Source organism: Brachyistius frenatus, unplaced genomic scaffold, assembly GCF_029030835.1.
Source record: "Brachyistius frenatus isolate BFR_SWC_R1_liver_20210118 unplaced genomic scaffold, ASM2903083v1 Contig_261, whole genome shotgun sequence".
In the NCBI taxonomy this organism is placed as follows: Eukaryota; Metazoa; Chordata; class Actinopteri; family Embiotocidae; genus Brachyistius; species Brachyistius frenatus.
The window spans coordinates 307,553-327,444 of record NW_027210860.1 but is presented as its reverse complement, the minus strand read 5'-3'; the positions used below and the strand labels follow the sequence as shown (position 1 = coordinate 327,444).

Here is a 19,892-nt window from a genome sequence, read left to right as displayed (position 1 = left end):
AAGAAAAAAAAAGCAAGCCAGAAAATCTGCACATTTTCCCTCCAGTATGTCCAACTGTTTTCATTACCTTGTTCCTTTTGGTAAACTTTCCCCTGTGTCCTACTCACCCTTCCCTTCCTCTTAAAGTCTCTCTCCACTGTCACTCCTGTATTTCTGTGACTGGTGCATTCGGCAGGTCGGCCTGTAGAGCAGCTCTGAGGTTAGCCCAGAACAACCTGTGCTTGGCTCTGTCCTGCGGCCACTCCAGATAGGTGTGGCGGCTCATCATGGACTTCAGCTGGTAGTACTTGGATGGAATCAGGTACTGAGGCAGAGGCTCGAGCAGCACCAGCACAATGCTGTCGGAGCCCTGAGCGAGGCGTTGGTGGCTGGCGAAGTACAATTCATAGTGGCACCACTCGCTCTTGACAAAGTTAGCAGAGAGCACAAACACACAGCGTCGGCTTTTCTCCACACAGCAAATGATGTTCTCAATAATGGTCTTTCCAGGCACAAAGTTTTGCTCATGATGGCAGATGCTAAGCCCTCTTCCAGGGCCTTCAAGGTTAGGAAAGAGGGAGTTGGTCACCCAGTCGGCATCGTGCTGGCTATAAGACACAAAAGCATGGAACTCAACATTCACCAGATCTTCAGGTCGAACTTCTCGTGTTCTTGCACGATGTTTGGCTCTGGTCCACTGCCAGATCATGCCCATGTACCAGATAACATCCCAGTGCCTGCACATAACCATAACAGTCATAATCATCACTACTGCTGGGACCAAGATGGTGGCTGCTAGAAGACCACTATTGCAGGAGACCAATGAGATCCGGATGTCTTTCAATGTGGAGTCTCTGACAGCCCCTGGGTAGGCGCAGTAATAGCCAAGTGGCCAGCTCAACAGTTCAACTCCCGTGTGACTTTTTCTGTTTTCAGACTTGATGCCAAGACTTATGAAACCCCTCAGAGAGCAGATGCAGGTGAAAGGGTTGTTACTGACATCCAGGGTTTTCAGTTTTGGACAGCTGTCTAGTCTGTCCACAGACGGAGCGTGGAGGGAATTTGACCTGAGCAGAAGCTCGCTCAGTACAGGGAAGGTATTGCACACTGGCAGATCCCGCAGCCTGTTGGCATTTAGATTGAGAGATGAAAGGTTTTCCAGTTTAAAGATGGACTGTGGTACCACAGAAATCTTGTTGTTATTTAGATCCAGTGCCTCTGTTCCTTTTGGTAGACATTTAAAAATGGAGTCTGACAGCCTATTAGAAGACAGATTCAAATTGGTGATATTTTCGGGCCACATACACTCCAACAATCCATCATAAACTATGGAGTTGAAGCTGAGGTCCAGGTGTTGCAGGGACATCATGTGTTGCATACGTTTGCTCAGTACCTGAAGGTTCTTCAAGTTGTTGCTTCTCAGAGTCAATTTCCTCAAGTTACCCAGATTCTTACATTCAACAAATTCCTGATCCTTCACTCCAGAGAAGATGGTGTCAGATAAAGCACAGTGGGAGAAGTCCAGCTGGAGGATGGGACTCTGGGACTTTGGACATGTCATGTGTATGATTGAAGTCTCAATGACTGCCATATTCTCTACTGGTATGTTGATAAAAAAGTTGTATAACGCCTCCTGTGCAAAGAAGAAAGATTTCACCACGGCCTGGCTCACTGTGAAGGACTTCAACTTTGTTGTTTGGGTCACTTTGGTGTCTACATAAGGCGGTTTGTAAATGGTCACATCAGACGCACTCAGATGGGTAATCGAAGTACGCAGAACCGTATTCACATATTGAGTTAATTCTCCCCATTCAATTGATATGCTGGTGAGATAAAGATGAGAAGTGTGTATTTCTGCTCTCTCACTCATCTGCTTACTTAAGTATATGTAGCCACCTGTCAAATTTATCAGCTCCAATTCATCAAAGAGTGACAAAGCATCACCAATCAGATCAAGATCTATTGTTGGGTTAATGTAGGCTAACTGAAGCCTTTGAGAATGAACATCCTTCAGGCTGCCTGCTTCATAACCAGGTTCATTCTCCAGGGAGAGGGTCAGGATTTGTAGTTTTATCTTTGCAATGTTTTTGAAATCCCCATTACTCGTGTTTTTTGCTCCAACTGTTAATCTCTCCAGTTTCAGCAGGGAACTGAACTCACTCCCCAGTGTCATGGTAAGGAACTTGTTGCTGGTCAAGTTAAGCACCAGGAGGTTCCCTGTATGCATCAGGTAGGTTTGACCCGACAGGTTCCTCAGCATGTTGTGTGACAGGTCCAGATGCTCAAGAAGTGGTGTGTCAAGGAAAGTCTCGGGATCCACCTCCTCCAAACTATTCCATGACACATTCAGGTCCCGAAGAAGCATGGTGTTTTTAAAGTCTCCTGTGTGAAGTTGATGTATGTGGTTGCATGAAAGGTCTAAAACCTCAGCTGTCTGTGGCAGGTCTCGTGGGACAGAGGAGAGGTTTCTGGATGAAAGGTCTACAATGCTGTCAGGGGATGAAGCACTCTTCTGGAGTCCTACAAACATGGACGCTGCCCAGAAGACAGCAGCCATGTGCCTCATTGTTTGTCTGGATAAAAGTAAGACATAAACATCTATGTCATTATTGACTCATGTTCCCCATCGTCAGTTAGCTTAAAAACCCAGTGTAGTCTAATACAACAGCCCTGCAATAAACCCTTCATTTATGATGGTTACAATGTCCAGTTTTTGTTGAACTGCTTTTGAGAGGTGTGGAATGAACCATATAATCCTTTTGTAGGATGTAGGACTGCCATATTTTCTACTGGTATGTTGATAAAAACAAAAGTTATATAACACCTCCTGTGAAAAGAAGAAAGACTTTCTGTTTTCTGTCTCAAAGTTCTGTTGAACTGCATTGCATTAAACAGAGTCATGTTTCTGTTATTTAGCCTCCCCTCATCATTTTATGAGGGATGGACAAAATAGAATCGATAATGTTGGGAAAAGAAGAAGAACATTGGACTTATTATAGGACAGTTGTATTTGACAACATTCGTTTTAGCTGTGCTTAATACATTGGTAACCAAGTGTTCATACGGTACCATATATTAAATCACAAGTGTGATTGATTTGACCTGTAGTGTCTTCTAATTGATCATAACAGAATGTTTTATTTAACAATAAATTGCATTGGATCAGTGATAGGTTTCCCACAGAAAATGTAAATAGATATTTTTTCTAGCTTTATTATTCTGGTATTTTTAAAGTCACATTTTAAATACTGACTTGAACAAAATAACAGGATATTTTTTTTATTATACTTTCAACCATTGAGTTATGTATAGCTTTGTTTTATTTTCTAGACTTGCAATTCTCTGTGTTGATTTGTTTAAGCTTAACATTGAAACAGATAGAAATAATATCAGATTAAAAAAAAAAAATCATTGCAACAAACACTGTCGAGTACAAAGAAAGATAAGTTCTACTAACCTGTTTTGAGGTCAGATGAATTTTTCAGCAGAAGCACTGCGCTCAATGTCTCAATGACTTATTGAATTTTTAAGCCTCGACAAGTCGGTATTTCTGCTCTGTCTGAGGTATAAAAATATCGCAGTTGCAGAGATTCAAAATCTCAAAAAATGGAAAAAAAACACAAATAGATTTCAGTTTCCGAAGAAAAGGTTTGAGTGAATAATTGCAAAAAAAGTGCCCCACCAAACAAATTGTTTTTGATCTAAAGACAAGCATCAGTCCGTCTCAGGATTTACCTCGATTGCTCATCTGTCTCTGCTACAGTAAATAACGAAGGTGAGAGGAAACAGACACAGAAATGAAAGCCGTCCTAAGACAAATCATGTCTGTTCTCACATGTACATCCTCTTTTCACTTCCCCTTTATTTACTGTGCTAAACTTTATACTGAAAGAACCGTTTGTGACGCTTCAATATGTAGTGACAGTGAATATATTGAAATCTGCTTTCTGCTTTTCAGTTTTAGTTAACCGAGTAAATAATATATTTTATATATTATATAAAATATATTTAATATATTTAATTATAAATAAGATCATTCACTTTGGGTTTATTTTTTGTGCACCAGGTTGAAAAGATGCCCCCCTGTGGTTCCTTATTATACACAGTCACAAAGAAACATAATCATCACAGCACTAATCACAAAAAATATGAATCTTGAAATTTGTCTGAACTGTTGTATGTAATATCTGGATGATGTCTGTTATATGTTCAGTTTAAAAACAAAGAAAAGAAACACAGATGAGTGTTTTCGAGTTGTCTTTTCTGTTGTATCATAGCGACCATGAGGTCAATCTTGCTTTTCCAACTCAATTGACTTATGCCACTAATGCCTTGAGGCAGAGTGTATTCTGGGCAACAATGTTTTTTTACTCGAGACAGCTACACTGCTTTAATGAAGAAGGACGAGATTGGCTTTTTTTTTTGTGATTGGAAGACTTTGTCAAAGACAGGTGTGTGTGTTCAGCCAGATGGAAAGTGAAATACACACACACACTTCCTAGCAATGTTGTTGGTCTGGCACTGCTGCTTTTTGGGTCAGTGACCGATATTCATACTGCGTGTGGCAGTAAATATAATAAGGTCATATGAGCTGGTGTCACTGCTCTCACCTGATACGGTTTGATCAAATCTTGAAAGAACACTGCAGATGAACTTAACAGCTTCTGGCCACAAGTCAACTGAAAAACAACGTTTTCTTTTCTTTTTTTTGTTAAGCTGCATGACTTTGTACCACTGCTTCGTATTCAATAAATGTGTTGGATATGTATCAAACATTTTAATTTGTATTAGAAAACTGAAATCCGTGGTGTTAAAATTCTGTTTGGAATCAAACAGACTGCAATGAGAGGTACTTCTTGGTTATGAGACTTAGATCAGAGTACAAGCTAATTATTGACACAAGAATGTTCTTTACAGCAATCAGCATGAGCCTGTAAGCTCTGTTGGTGTATGTGCGTCCTCACAAGGAAGGCTCACTGATATCCTCATAAGTTGTGTAAAGTTGTGACACTAGAGGTTTTTTCTTATGTGGTGGCAGGATGATGGAGTGTTTTTGAAAGTGCAGGTGAAAGTAATCCGCCGGAAATGTCTCAGGTGTTTAGTGATACAAGCATGTGTGGCTATGAGCCAACCTTTCTATGTGTGAACATTATAGGGAGGGGCTGAGTGGGAGCACAAGTACACTGAGGAAGAGATAGGAAAGACCAGGCAGGTTTTCGGATGGATACTGCAGCACCTCGAAGCTTCAAATGTTCCTCTCTGCTGGATGTGATCATTTCTCCCTCTTCCTTACCAACATTATGGATCTATTGTCAATCACAAGACGGTATGTTATATTAAAAAGAGTTGTTGCGCTGACTGACACTTGCTCTAAAGTGGATTTCTGAAAAAAGACAGACTCCTTCAGGATGTTGAACCATCCTTCTCTTCCCACTTGTCAGTGCCGCTTACTTTTACTACTATTGTTGGTGTGTCGTTGGAACGAGGCAGTCTGCTCTCTTGGGGAGGGCAGGAATATTTGGCAGCAGCCCAAGCCGGACCCCATCATCAAAGACCAGTCTTTTCTTCATGACACCTTCCCTTTGGGATTCCTCTGGGGCTCAGGGACTTCTGCTTTCCAGACAGAAGGAGCCTGGAACCAGGATGAGAAAGGCACCTCCATTTGGGACCATTTCACCCACTTCTCTGGCAGTGGTGATTTAGCAAGTAAGACTGCGGATGTGGCAAGTGACAGCTACAACTGCTGGGAAGAAGATGTGGAGGCTCTGGAGTATCTAGGTGTAAGATCATACTCCTTCTCTCTCTCCTGGCCCAGGCTCTTTCCTGATGGTAATGCCAAAGGCCAGCCCAATACAGCAGCTGTGGAGCATTACAGCCGCCTTATAGAGAGGCTTCTGGAAAAGAAAATTGAGCCCATCGTCACCCTCCATCACTGGGACCTGCCGCAACTGCTCCAAGAGCAATATGGAGGCTGGAAAAATGACACGCTGGTGGGACTCTTTGGGGAGTATGCTGCATTTTGTTTCTACACATTTGGGAGTCGTGTTAAGTACTGGCTCACAATGCATAATCCATACCTGGTGGCTGTGCAGGGGTACAGGACAGGTGTGCACGCTCCTGGAGAGAAAGGGGGTCCTGCTGGCTCTCTCATTGTGGCCCACAACCTGATCAGGGTAAGTTATACAGGCTCACTCAACAGGTTTTGTACAACTTTTCATAAGTGTGTACATTAGTCTGTACTGTTAATTTCTTGCCTTGGTTGTAACAACAGTGCCATAAAGAATTTCTCCAATTGCACAGAATGTCTGTAAACTTTGAACTACAGCTTTATCAGTTGATGATACTTGATGAATGTTTACATCTTTGAAATGGTTTTAGGTAACAGAGTAGAAAAAGCAAACAACTCACTCATATTTATAGCCTATTGATAAGTTTGTGATTTGTAAACAGGGAACTTAAGGTCAAAGTCCACCACGTCAGCACTTCTGCGCTGGAGAGAAACGGTGTGTGTCAGGAAGTTACAGCTACGCCTCATTAATAATCACTTATGTTTGTGCAGTGAAGCACAGATGGTCTGCGTGTAGCTAATGCTGAGCAGAAAGAGGGAGCAAAAAGCAACTTACTGCTGCTGAATACATTAATTTAATTATTACTATATTACTTCTGCTAAGTTCTCATATGAACTTTCTTGATTTTTTTTAATCTGAGTTGGCATGACATCTGCTATAACCTATTTGTAAATTTGAACTAAACTTTGTGGAAAGTTTGGCCATATATTAGCAAGTGATGATTTCTCTACAACAGCTTCAATAATAAAATGGAAACAGTCAAGTACTTGATTGTTTCTCATTGTCTTTTCATGAACATCTGGATCCAGATGTGTTTCAATATTCATAACATTTTCTGTAATTAAAATTACAAATTTGGATGATTGCGTAGCCTTGGCAGAGATATAGGTTCTGCGAGGGATTTAAAGTTTAAAGTGTTTATAAAGCCTCATAGACATGTTTCACAGATTAAATCATGACTTGACATCATAGGAAAAGTGTAGGTGTTATATACTGTATGAAATAGAACAATGAAATATAATAATGAGTTCCCCGTACCGATTCAAGTGTCCCAATAAACCATGACAGTGTAACAACAGGCCAGAATAAACAGAATCAGGACCCTGAAACTGAAGTAGATAAAAGGAAATGCAACCATATTATTTTCCACTGTATTTCATACAGTGACATATCAAAACGTCTTCAGTGAACAGGTTCATTATACCAAGATAATGTTGTATAGAGAAGTGAGTAACGTCAAAATAATGTGTCTGCTGTCATTGCCAGGCCCACGCCAAAGCCTGGCACACCTACAACACCAACTTCCGCCCAACTCAGAGAGGTAAAGTATCCATTGTTTTTGGTTCCCACTGGGTCGAGCCTCAGAGAGGCCAAACCACAGCTGCCAGTGTTGCACTGTGCCAGACATCACTAGAGGCAGTCCTTGGCTGGTTTGCCAACCCCATCTTTGGTGATGGGGACTACCCAGTCTCTTTGAAAATGGAACAGGGGGCTCTCCTGCCCACATTCACCCCCGAGGAGAAGCTGTGGGTGCAGAAAACAGCCGACTTTTTTGCTCTGTCGTTTGGGCCTAACAACCTCCGTCTGGGCCGGAACCTGGTCCACTATGGGCAGACTGTGACCCCTGACCTGCGACGCCTCCTGCGCTGGATAAAGCTGGAGTACGGTGACCCAAGGGTGTTGGTGGCTGAGGGAGGCTGGTTCTCTGAAGCCAGGGTGGGAAGGGAGGACACGGTAGCTATCTATCTGATGAAGAGCTTTATCAACCAAGTCTTGCAAGGTGAGCAGAAAACTTGGGAGAACTAACAAATATGAGTTAGAAAATATGTTGTACAATCAAATCATCATAAAACAAATGTAAAAGTATTTATCACTCTGTTACTTGTTATGTTATCTTTTACAGCTATCAAGTTTGATGGTGTTCAGGTGTTTGGCTACTCAGCCTGGTCACTGGTGGATGGCTTTGAGTGGAATTATGGATACACTGTCAGACGAGGACTTTTCTATATCGACTTCAGCCAACCAAACCGAACCAGGACTCCCAAGACTACTGCTCAGTACTATAAGCGTGTTGTCAGTGACAATGGTTTCCCAAGTGACAAAACCTCAAGAGAGGTCAAAGGTTATTTCCCCTGCAAATTCCACTGGGGCATTGCTGACTCCACTCTACAGGTAAGAAAGGCGAGAAGTTGACATGAGAAGAACCATACGTTGGCAATTTATTTTCATAACTATAATACGACTTCAATAATACAATACGCCTAAAAAAAAAAACAGTTTTTTTTTTTTGTTTGTTTTCGTAGGTCCACTTCTACCCTTTCTCCCCGCAGTTTACTGACCCTCATTTGTACAGATGGAACCTGACAGGAGACGGATCATTTCATCCAGTCCCAGGGGTGAGGCTCCCCACCAGACGGGCCCGATGCACTGACTATTTGGCTATTCGCGGTCATCTTCGCCTGTTTGCTTCCACTGGGGCATCTCACTACCGCTTCGCCCTAAACTGGTCTCTGATTTTACCCCAGGGAGACCTCTCTAATGTGAACACCGAAGCTCTGAGGTAGAAATGCACAAACACACAAACATTAACTATTTCAGTTCTCCCTAATTCAGAGGTATTTGATGAATTTCTGTTGCGAATCCATAGGATTCAACTCGATTCACTCCATAGATTTAGAACAATATAAAGTGGATGCCCACTATACTTTAATTTGACCCTGTCTGTCTGTCCGCACACATTAACTCCTACCTCTATACTTCTGAAAGGTACTACCGCTGTGTCCTGATGGAGCTCAAGAAGCTGGACCTGGAGCCTACGGTTATTATGTACTATCCGACACACAGAGCTCCGAATCTGGGCTTGCCTGTGCCACTGCATGCCTCTGGAGGTTGGCTCAAGAACAGCTCAGTGAAAGCTTTTCAAGAATATGCAGCACTTTGCTACCAGGAGCTCGGTACCTGGGTTCGATACTGGATTACCATCAATGAGCCCAACAGATTGGTAGATTTTTATTCTAGTGGGAAAGAGAAGCATCAAGCAGCCCATAACCTGCTTCTGGCTCATGCAAAAGCCTGGAGGCTATATGAGAGGGAACATTACAATCAGCAGCGAGGGCTGGTATCACTCGCGCTACATGCCGACTGGGCCAAACCTGCCAACCCCTTTCTGAATTCACATATAGCAGCAGCAGAGCGATTCCTTCTATTTGAACTTGGTCGCTTCTTGGATCCATTGCTGGGGACTAGATATGAGGAGGAGCAGAGGAAGGGGGACTACCCACTGGAAATGAAGGCATACCTGGAGGAGAGAGCTAGAGTAATGGGCCTCCCTGGATCCCCTCTTCCCAGTTTTACTGAGTCAGAGAGGAAGGAGCTGAGAGGGGCACTAAGTTTTATCGCGCTGAACCATTTTACTACCCGTCTGGTCTCTCCAAATCCCCAGTCACAAGAACATTTTCAGCAGAAAACACCCCCAGATCATGACTGTTTGACCCTTTCTGATCCCACCTGGCCCTCCTCCCATCTAGGGCAGGCTGTTGTACCCTGGGGCCTCCGGAAGATGCTGAGCTGGGTGAACCAGAGATACGGACGTGCTCTACCTATTATTGTCACAGGCAGTGGGGTTGATGATCAGGCTCCTGTCAATGATAAACTCAGACAGCACTACCTCAGGAGTTACCTGCAGGAGGCTCTCAAAGGTAGGGCATTAATTTCCTCTTCAATCCCAAATGTGTTGTGTAATCATATTTTAGTAGAAACTAAATGGCAGGGTTCAGGATGTTGAGATAGAGGCACAGCCCAGCAGGTAATACAGGTTTAATGACTTTATTGCTTTCTATTATAAAACTAAGGCTTAATGAGAAGCCACGAAGATCATAAAAACAGAGAAGAGGGGAGAGAAAAACAATTGGAGCGACAGTGTTGTGTTCACACTTTGCCCTTCATGGCTCTCCCATAAATGCACATGCAAGCATGTTGTTTTCTTACATTGGTTAACCAGCAGGCCTCCAAAGTTTTTTTTCTTTTTTTTTCTTCAATTATGTGTTCATATTACTGGATGAGGAAGAGAAATTGGAGAGGCGCTGAACAATCTAAATTTTACCTCTAACTTCTTTATTTTATTTTCAGCTTGCCATCTAGCGTTGAACAATCTAAATTTGACCTCTAACTTCTTTATTTTATTTTCAGCTTGCCATCAAGACGGAGTCAACTTGCAGGGCTTCTATGTGTGGAAGCTCCAAGATCGAGATGTCCCCCAGTTTGGCCTCTTCACCTCAACCCAACACCAGTCCAAAGCCAAAGCCTCCATTGCTGTATACAGAGAAATCCTCACTCACAGCGGTTTCCCTGACAATGACACGACGCAGCCCTGCAAGTTTCATGAGCTGCAAAAGTTTTGTTCTGTATGCGAATGGATGTTCAAGAACAAAGCAATGCTGTTTTTTGGAGGCTGCCTTCTCATAACAGCTGTTATGCTGGCAGCACTTGTCCTCTTTGTCATCATCACCAAGAGAAACCAAACAGGAGGCAGAGGGAGAGGGAAGAGCAGGGCGAACAGGAGAAGAGAAAAGGAAGGCGCACCAATGTGTTTGTGTTTAACTGTTGTTAAGTGTTAATGGAGGAAAGATTGATTCAGTAATATGTCGCAGACAAAGTGTGACTCATTGAAGAGAAGAGCCACAATCTGTACTTGTTTCTGTTTTGTTACTACTTGTTTTTGCTCTTGTGACAAACATGTGATCAGTTTACCCACAATAGCTGTTAACCTGCGTGTTGTCCTTGGGTCAAAATGACCCGCAGCTGTGTTCAACCAAGTTCTATTTTATTTTCACATTTTTTGGGATCATTGGTGACAAGGAGACTGTGAGGGTTTCTTTAAAGAATGATGACAAATGATCCCAAAAAATATGAAAATATAGAAATAAAATAAAACTTGGTTGAACACAGCTGCGGGTCATTTTGACCCAAGGACAACACGAGGGTTAAGACAAAGGGTCTCAGGTTATTTAGAGTAATCCATTAGGAGATTTGTGAAAGCTATTTTGTTTGTATGTTTCCACAGTTAAATGACCATGACATGGCAACAGATGTACTGGTTAGCTCACATGTTGCTGTTTAAAAAAATAAATACAAAAAAGATAATTGATTATGTGAGTTATATGGTTTACAATAAAGAAGAAGACATGTTTTACCTAACTGCTGACCCTACCTAGAGAAAACGTGTCAGTCATGATTCTAGTATCGTAATTAAGTCAGTCAGTCGTGATTATAACCTGCTGTGTACATCAGTGACATTGATATAATGTATTATTAGTTTAGTTCAGATTTAATTGTGGTTCTCAATTTGTAGTATGAAAGTTGAAAGTATTTTCAAATGGTCTTTAAAAATGAATCATTGTACTGTGTTGTTTGCTTCATAATATGTGGATCTCCATGTGACAATGATGCCCCCTAGTGTAACTGTTTGCAGCTTTGATGAGCCACACTGAAACATGAGTCTGTCTTTTGTTAAAAAAAAAAGAGAGAAGAATACCAAAAGGTACATTATGCTCATATGTGTCCAGTGACCAAGCATCATGCATGGGTCCAGAGGTTTAAGTTTATATCTGTGATATTTAAATACCATACCTAAAAAAAAAAAAAAAAAAAAAAAAAAAAAAAAATCCCCTTGGGGATTAATAAAGTAAATACCATACCACCATTCACTAATGGGATAACTGTGCATTTCAAAAGTTACCATAATTATTGTTGCTTGAAGTTCACTCCAGTACAGTTAGAAAACAGTTCAGCAAAACACATCTGTATGACCACATCTCCATGTGTTCAAATCAGCGGCTTTAATTGCTCTATTAAAGTTTTTTTCTCGAGGGATATTGTGGTCAGTCTTTAAAAGCACATACCCTGTTACTTCCATCTTTTATTTGTCTGCTAAATGAAATGTAATGTCTGAAGTGTGAATGAGACACACACACTCTGCTTTTACGTATACTTGTGCAAACTGTTGTGGAAGCATTGGAAAGCAACTGAGTCTTCACAAGACTGCATGTGACACATGCTGTAACACTGAGAGCTGCTCACCAGAAACACACCTGACAGCACTCTCGCTTTCTATGTAAATCTCGATTTACATGGCCCTCAAACTCTATATATGCATTGTCTTAACATCGGACATAAATCCGTAAGTTTTGTATGTTTGTCTGACATCATCCAAGTTGCCAGATTGTGTATGAAACACAAAGCAGTGCTGCCTCGCGTTTTTGACTGAAAAATATAGACTGGATGTAATCTGCCATTGCGTGAAACCTGTTTACTCAATTAAATTCAGTTTATCTATCGCGTAAAATCACCTCGGGACATGATCCCAGTACACTTTAAAAACACAAACTTCAAACAAAACCTCAGCCCTCATTAAAATATCAATGTTGAAACAAAAAGTGTCCAACGAGGCAGAGGAACTGTTTTACATTTTAACGGAAGAAAAATTCACTCAGCCTCTCAACATCAATAAAATAACGACAACAACAACAATAATAATAATAATAATAATAATAATAATGAATTATTCATCGCGAGCAGATCAACCAATGGGAGGAAGCGTCGAGGATGGCAATACAGGTCACATGACCCGCTCTCCTCCAGACTGCATGCAGTTCGGTATTAAAATGTTTCAGTCCCACCAACCATTGTGTTGTGACACATTTGACATGATCGGTGCACGTTGGAGCTCTTTCAGCGCATCGTAACTCCAATCGTCGACAGCCGGGACCGACGGCTCTCACGGCGGACGACGTCGCCGCTGCTGCTGCTGCTGCTGCTGTTGTTGTTTTTTTTGGGTTTTTTTTTTTATCGTCGCGGTTTTGTGTCCACAAAGTGCGGCGGCCGAGACGAGCTAAGCGCGAGCTAAACGTGAAGTCGGGTCGGACGGCGACGAGGCCCCAACCGGGACGGGACACCACGGTGGGGGGGGGGAACCATGGCCAACATCGCGGTTCAGAGGATAAAACGGGAATTCAAGGAGGTGCTCAAAAGCGAAGAGGTCGGTTGTCACGTTTGGACCTCCTCGGAGCTGCGGCGGCTTTTTGTTTTTAATTTATTTTTTGTACGTGTTGTTTCTGTGACGCGTCGCTGCTAGCTTTTTAAGCTAACCGTGTCAGACGCAGCAACACGCAGAGAGACGGAGCTGCTGGTAATATGGCAGTTTGTAGGAAGTTCAGGACACGGAAGTTGCTGTTGCTTGAACGAAGTTTTATCAGGTTTTGGAGGCGTAACTGGAATTAAATTGAGCCTCGTTAGCCTGCTGGGCTAGCAGATAGCCCTGGCAAAGGTAGTTTGGTGTTTGTGCGCGTGCTGTGCTGAAGGTACACTCTTCACACGTGACCTCCTCGCTCCGTATAGACTCGTCTCTGCTGACGTCAGAGGGACTATTATATGTAGGACTGTCAGCTGTGTGCAACAAGTTAAGGTCAACTTTGGCTAATGCTGAGGGAGGAGGAGGAGGAGGAGGGAGGATGTGAACTTCTGGTGCATTGACAGGTTTGACAGCCTGTCAACCTTTAACCCTTTGCAGCCTGACTGTCTGCTGAAGTCGTAACGCTTCTTTGCTTTTTTCCACTCTTTTCAGACGAGCAAAAACCAGATAAAAGTGGATCTGGTGGATGAGAACTTCACAGAGCTTAAAGGGGAGATCGCAGGGCCGCCTGACACGCCGTACGAAGGTGAGGGCCTCACACCCGCCTCCTGATCTGAACGCATGCTTGCACAATATTTATTGTGTGATATTAGACGTCGCCACTTGATTTTTGAGGCCTCGCCAACTAACTATCTCGAGACTTTTAATCCTTAACAGTGTGAGATAAAAACAAGTTGCAATGTGATCCTCTTGGGTCTGACTTTTATCTCAAATCTTACCCTTCAAGTGTTTCATTTCAAAACTTTGAGGACAATCTCAGATCTTACTGTAATGAAGCACCCATTTGACCTCGAGCGTTGTTTTAAAGGCATCATTTTGCCCTTATGTTGAAAAATGCAAGTCCTATTTTATAATTTTATTTGTTCAAATCTGTCATCAAAACATCCACATGCAGCCCAGAGGGTTAACACTCACCCTTCTGCTGCATGCTTGAAATACCCCCCCCTCACAACTCTCAAATGATATTGTGATAACCCCTTTCTTTCTTCCAGGGGGTAGATATCAGCTAGAAATTAAAATTCCAGAGACCTATCCGTTCAATCCACCCAAGGTATGGAATTACTGCTGTATTTGCTACTGATAACTATCCCTTTCTTTGTTTGCATTGGCCTCAGAAATATTTAATTACTCTACTAATCCAGTACTGTTTTTTTTTTTTTTTTTTTTTACATTTTTATTTCTTTTTTCTAACCCATTATTCATTTCATCTCTCAGGTGCGGTTTATCACAAAGATCTGGCATCCCAACATCAGCTCAGTCACAGGTGCAATATGTCTGGACATTCTCAAAGACCAATGGTGAGTAAATGTGCGCCTGCATTCTTCACATTCTTCAGCTGTCATACATCCATTATGAAATACTGTTGTTGCTGCGTGAGACAGTATTTTCCCCGACCGCAGCCAGTTTAAAGTTGCCTCCAAAGCCCACCCCATCTCCAGTTCGATGGAAACATAGCCCCGGTTGTCGAGAATTTCCACTTTGAAATTACACAAATAGCTTAAACTTTGATTGTTAGAAACTCCAATTTTTTTTTTAACAACATTGACAGAATATAAACGAGAGGTACAATGATGTGAATTGGATCAGTATAGCTGATGTAGAGATCCTGAGCCTGAGTAGTAGGGATCGACCGATTCTCGTCGCCGATATTTAGCATTTTTCCGAGTATCGGTATTTTTTTTTTTTTTTTATTCAATAGCTGATAAAATGTATTAATTAAAGAATGTGCTGCTTTGGCTCCGATGAAGCGTCTCTCTCGGTCTATAGTCACCACTCTGGTGTTGAGTAATGTCCCGCCTACAGCTTTATGTGATTGGTTACATCTCATGAGTAACAGCCAATCAACACTTGAGAACTTCTCTGCCACAGAAGAAGCTTTTGCTTCGCTTCAGTCTCGGAGAAGTTCTCAGCAGCTCAGAGGACTGGTGTTTCAAAGGTAAAACATTAGACGTGGCAGAAGTTAAAAACACCACAGTCCTCTACGCTTAATTTGCAAAAACGCCACAATCATGTCATATTTACTTTTGTCTTTTTAACAGTTTAACGACACGCGTTGTGTTTCATTGAAAGTCCGCCTCACACCGTAGCGACTCGTTATCCCGTGTTTCTCCCACCACTCTCCGGGGCGAGCAGCCCTGCTAACGGGAGATATTACGATATCTACCGAGTCCCTGCGATCCCGCTTCATTTCAGCTCAGTTTGAGAGCCGCTCATGCATTTTTCTGTAACTGAAACTTGCGGCTAATTTCTGTGCTGCTGCTCTTCTGTTCGCTCTCTGTGCATCGTGAAGGACGGCGCTGTCGCTCACACAGCAGAACAGAGGGGAGACAATAAATAGCCCAAATTGCAATATACCCTTATACGAAGATTATATGGTGGCAGCATTTATTCAGTTAAAGTCATTTGAATTAACGTTTTGTGTTGGAGTTTGTGATTCCAAATTTTGACATACAGACTTTTATTTTTTACTGCAAATGTATATCGGTTTCACATATCGGTTTATCTGTGTCCTTGATTACCAATAATCGGTATCGGCCCTGAACAAGCCGTATCGGTGGATCCCCCACTGAGTAGCACGTGTGTCGTTTCAGGGCAGCAGCGATGACACTGAGGACGGTCCTCTTGTCATTACAAGCCTTACTGGCAGCCGCAGAACCAGATGATCCACAAGATGCAGTGGTAGCCAATCAGGTGGGCGTGCATTTGTATTTGTATTCATTTTTAAACTGAATTCCTCGAGCTGCTCGGACGTGGTGAACCACTACTTATGTAATGAACCAATGCTCATACCCCTCATACAAATAACTGTTTTTTTAGCTGATCGATGGGACTTATTGAAAGAAAGGTAACTCTAAAGCTGTAAATGACGACTCGATCAATGGACAGAGAAAAAGTTTCCCTTTCTTTGTTTATCTTTTTTTTAATAATATTATAATAAATTGAATCATGAAGTTGTTGGATGGACAAAATAAGACAAGTGATGATGTCACCTCAGGCTCAGATATGTTGTGATGAGTATTTTGTTTTGCACCTCTAACATTTACTGCTTTGGCAAGTTAGATTTTTTTTTGTTTGTTCACACATTTTATGTCTGGTCCACAATTTTATGCCCCTTAAACGCCTTAAAAGCCAGTTACTGTTACAGGTTTATCATTATTCAGAGGTGTACCAGTAATGTGACACTGATCTAAAATATTGCGTGTAGGCAGGGAGCTGTTTGCCCTTTGCCAGCTTTTCTTATTGAAAAGATTATCCAACTCCACTGAGCACATTATCACACCTACAGACAATCACTAATCCCCTGTGAGGTGAGTAACAGCCATCTATTGGTGGCCAACCCACACCTCAACAAAGCGTACGAGGGAATAAAGCAAGGTTACATAAGAGTGAGTGTAGTAGAAAGATTTGTTTGTTGTTTTGTTTCTGACCGGTGAGTTTCACACGTTTATATTATCAAGTGTTTGTCAGAGATCAAGTGTAGAATCGAAACTGGAGGTTATTCATGTGATTTGGAAAGTGTGGCATTTAAATTCTCCCGCAGCTGCACTGACAACAACTCTGACTCTGGCTGTTTTACTGCCTAATGACTCCTTTTTAAATAAGGTATGTTGAATGCACAACCTGACTACAACCTGCTCATCTTTTATTTACGTAACTGTTTTAATGCTAATAGTTCATGATGAGGGAAATTTACACCCTGCATTACAATTAAAGAATGCCCACGCAGCATGGAGAGAGCGAGAGTTTGGCAGCACCGTAGAAATGGCTGTCTGGCAGACGGCAGCCCTCCCAGTTCTCCAAGCTCTGAATATATCAGCAGCCTTGAAATCAAATTAGTCATCTGCCGTACAGCACGATATACAAAAACACCCTATTAACAGTGAAGTGGGTCTATTTTATCAAATGTAACAGAAACAAGAACTTGTGATTTAAAAAAAAAAACAAATACAAAATTCTCTCTAACCTTATTAAACAGTCAAAAGTATAAATCATATATTTCCAACTTAATTGTGTTTGTAAGAAAACCCCCCAAAACCTTTAAATTTTATGCCTGCAACACGGTAAAAAAACAAACATGTGACAGGTATGTCTGTGCTCTGTTACATCTCCTTTTCATTTTTATTTTTTATTTATTTTTTTTACGCTTTTTAATCAGTAGATAAATGTTGTAATTGTTGCAGTTTTGCAAGTGGGATTTTTGCTTGTTGCTTGATGCAAGATTTCAGCTGCTCGGATGTCCATGTTGTCCCATTCTCCTCTTCATAATGTAAAGCACACTTGTCAGTAGCACATGTTGATCGGGACGCACATGCAGGATGAGGCCCTCTGTTTGGGGCCACGTCAGCCCACCGCTGCCGAGCGTTGTCTTGTTGAAAAACCCACGGACTTCCCGTGAAAAGGAACCCTCGACGGCAGCATAATATCTCTCTGAAATCACCCATCTATTCATCATCGGTATCGTCACACGCATGTAAGCCACCCATTCCGTGGGCGCTGGTGCACCCGCCTACCATGACGGATGTTGGAGTTTGTACCTCGCCGATAACAGTCCGGACACTCCCTTTCGTCAACAAGCTGAAGCGGAGAGCTCTGCAGTGTTTCTGCGATTGATGTAGAGCTTTAAAGAGCTTTAAAGAGTTTCAGGTTGCATTTCTTGATGCAGCAGCGTTCCGTTTTATGTTCTCTGAAGTACTCCCGGGCCCATTTGGCTATTTTTATCGCAGTTAGTGTGATGGTTTCTCGTGCAGTGCTGTCTGAGGCCTCGGAGGTTGCACACTTTGCTTACCAGCCCTGCTTGAGAAAGATTCCTCTCCATTCCCTAAAACTTTCCGCTCTTATTTATGACAGATGGTGAAAGAAAAAATAATTCTAACCCTTGAACCCTTTCTTGCTTGCAAGACTGAGACTGTGGAGGACGCTCCAGTCGTAATACCCAGACCTGTTACTTTTTCATCTGCTACACGATACAATGTTTTAAAACAGTAATGTTGAATATTCGATGACCTTTTCACTCTTCTTTAGCCTCTTGTGCCAACTTTTTTTTGGAGTGTTACGGGCATCAAAACCACCGTTTCATATCTACAAAATAGAATTTGTCTGTGAACTGTGGTCAGTTGAATAAAGGTTCAAGAGAGTTACCAAGGATGAGCTGGAAAATGTTGCAGGGGAGAAGGAAGTCTGGGCCTGCTCGCTTGGCCCGCTGCCACCGCGACCCGACCCCGGATAGGTGGAAGAAAATGAATGGATGAGAACGACCAAATCACTGATTTAAAATTTATTTATTTTTTTGGTCATTTTTCAAAAAGTTTCAGTTTTTCCAGAAATGGGTTTTGTTGTAGATCAGTCTTGAATGCACTACTTATAAAGGATGACAAAATAATTGTTGCCATCACTACTTTTGATACGCGAATATTGTATATTTAAAAAAAGAAAAAGAAAAAAGTTTTGTGTAATTTGAATCTGGTTAATTTTTTTTTCTTTTTCTTGACAGTGATCTAAAGAAAGTGGAAACACATCACAACTTAATTTCAACTTGATACAAATATAAAAAGTTTCAGTTGTTCACGGGCGCTTGCTGAGCCTCTTTTACACCAACGTAACGCAGCGTTTCATGTTTGTTTCTCTCAGTACAAGCAGAATCCAGAGATGTTTAAACAGACAGCGAGACTCTGGTCTCACGTCTACGCAGGCGCTCCTGTCTCCAGTCCGGAGTACACACGCAAAATAGACAAACTCTGTGCCATGGGCTTTGAAAAAGTAAGCATCTTGAAACTTGAGAATTGTGGTGCTGAACCCTGCTGCAGAATAAAACTGTAGCTCTGACAGTTTTTCTTTTTGCCCCCAGAATGCAGTAATAGTGGCGTTGTCGTCGAAATCCTGGGACGTGGAGACGGCGACAGAGCTACTGCTCAGTAACTGAATTTTGACACCTTTTCATCTTCCTCTGTATCCCCATCTCCCCCCCCCCCCCATGCACACTCTCTCCTCTGAAGGCGTCCCCCCCCCCCCCCCCCCCCCCCCCCCCCCCGTCACAGCCTCTGTTTCACAGTGGACTCCCCCGCCTCCACACTTCCCCCCTCCTCTCCAACCTGTCCTTGATCCCGTCTGTGCTCATCACCTCTGCTGTACCACACTCCAATCAACTGCTCTGTGAGCTCTGATCTCTGGTTTCTTTAAGTTCATTCAACATTCCACTCAGTGCTACAATCAGAAATCCAACCTCGTGTCACCCCCTTCGAAGCAAATGCCAGACTTAAGACCCCGCCCACGTCCGCCAATCTCCCAGCTTTTCTGGCTCTGTCCAAGAAGCGGCTGTCAGCGGCTTATCCTTGCCTATGCAGTGCATTTACTTTCATTTGTGATAACCTGTAGGAGAGAGTCAAGCCATTCAAGCAGGCTCTTATGGACGTAGTCCTGATTTTACACTTTTGGGGCCTGTGTTCTAAACCCGGATTAAGCCGAGTCCTAAACTTTTGAATTGGTGTCTCTTAAAAGTTTATTGCGCCGTGTCCAAAATCACAACGTTCAATCATTCAGTAATTCCCAAATATAAACACTTAATAGGGTTAGGGTGCTCTCTTGGCAGTATAGGGTACTCCTAATGAATTGAAAATTCTAATTTGGGACCTCTCTGTACATTACACTTCTCTGAATCA

General features: G+C 42.3%; 3 protein-coding genes across 3 annotated transcripts; 2 read left to right on the top strand and 1 right to left on the bottom strand.

Annotated features, from left to right (window-relative positions):
- Positions 1-2: 2 nt before the first annotated feature.
- tlr1 (toll-like receptor 1) lies at positions 3-3,704 on the bottom strand. Its single transcript, XM_069721332.1, has 2 exons — positions 3,437-3,704; positions 3-2,552 (listed from the first exon to the last, which is right to left on the bottom strand). The coding sequence occupies exon 2, from the start codon at positions 2,543-2,545 to the stop codon at positions 140-142; it is 2,406 nt and encodes an 801-aa protein (XP_069577433.1). The 5' UTR covers positions 2,546-2,552; positions 3,437-3,704; the 3' UTR covers positions 3-139.
- Positions 3,705-5,276: 1,572 nt separating this feature from the next.
- klb (klotho beta) lies at positions 5,277-10,933 on the top strand. Its single transcript, XM_069721331.1, has 6 exons — positions 5,277-6,152; positions 7,314-7,827; positions 7,951-8,219; positions 8,351-8,607; positions 8,814-9,745; positions 10,236-10,933. Exons 1-6 carry the CDS (start codon positions 5,388-5,390, stop codon positions 10,661-10,663), a joined length of 3,165 nt encoding a protein of 1,054 aa, XP_069577432.1. The 5' UTR covers positions 5,277-5,387; the 3' UTR covers positions 10,664-10,933.
- A 1,758-nt stretch (positions 10,934-12,691) lies between these two features.
- ube2ka (ubiquitin-conjugating enzyme E2Ka (UBC1 homolog, yeast)) lies at positions 12,692-19,201 on the top strand. Its single transcript, XM_069721322.1, has 7 exons — positions 12,692-13,083; positions 13,669-13,762; positions 14,229-14,287; positions 14,452-14,534; positions 15,828-15,927; positions 18,865-18,993; positions 19,082-19,201. Exons 1-7 carry the CDS (start codon positions 13,021-13,023, stop codon positions 19,154-19,156), a joined length of 603 nt encoding a protein of 200 aa, XP_069577423.1. The 5' UTR covers positions 12,692-13,020; the 3' UTR covers positions 19,157-19,201.
- Positions 19,202-19,892: the final 691 nt, after the last annotated feature.

What these genes read in the sequence shown, in the direction of transcription:
- tlr1 (XM_069721332.1), bottom strand. Translation starts at nt 2,545, where the DNA reads ATGAGGCACATGGCTGCTGTCTTCTGGGCAGCGTCCATGTTTGTAGGA.
- ube2ka (XM_069721322.1), top strand. Translation starts at nt 13,021, where the DNA reads ATGGCCAACATCGCGGTTCAGAGGATAAAACGGGAATTCAAGGAGGTG. An exon ending in AGGTGCTCAAAAGCGAAGAG is followed by an intron (nt 13,084 to 13,668) that starts GTCGGTTGTCAC and finishes CACTCTTTTCAG; the next exon opens with ACGAGCAAAAACCAGATAAA. An exon ending in ATGCAGTGGTAGCCAATCAG is followed by an intron (nt 15,928 to 18,864) that starts GTGGGCGTGCAT and finishes TGTTTCTCTCAG; the next exon opens with TACAAGCAGAATCCAGAGAT.
- klb (XM_069721331.1), top strand. Translation starts at nt 5,388, where the DNA reads ATGTTGAACCATCCTTCTCTTCCCACTTGTCAGTGCCGCTTACTTTTA. An exon ending in TGGCCCACAACCTGATCAGG is followed by an intron (nt 6,153 to 7,313) that starts GTAAGTTATACA and finishes TGTCATTGCCAG; the next exon opens with GCCCACGCCAAAGCCTGGCA. An exon ending in GTGAACACCGAAGCTCTGAG is followed by an intron (nt 8,608 to 8,813) that starts GTAGAAATGCAC and finishes TACTTCTGAAAG; the next exon opens with GTACTACCGCTGTGTCCTGA.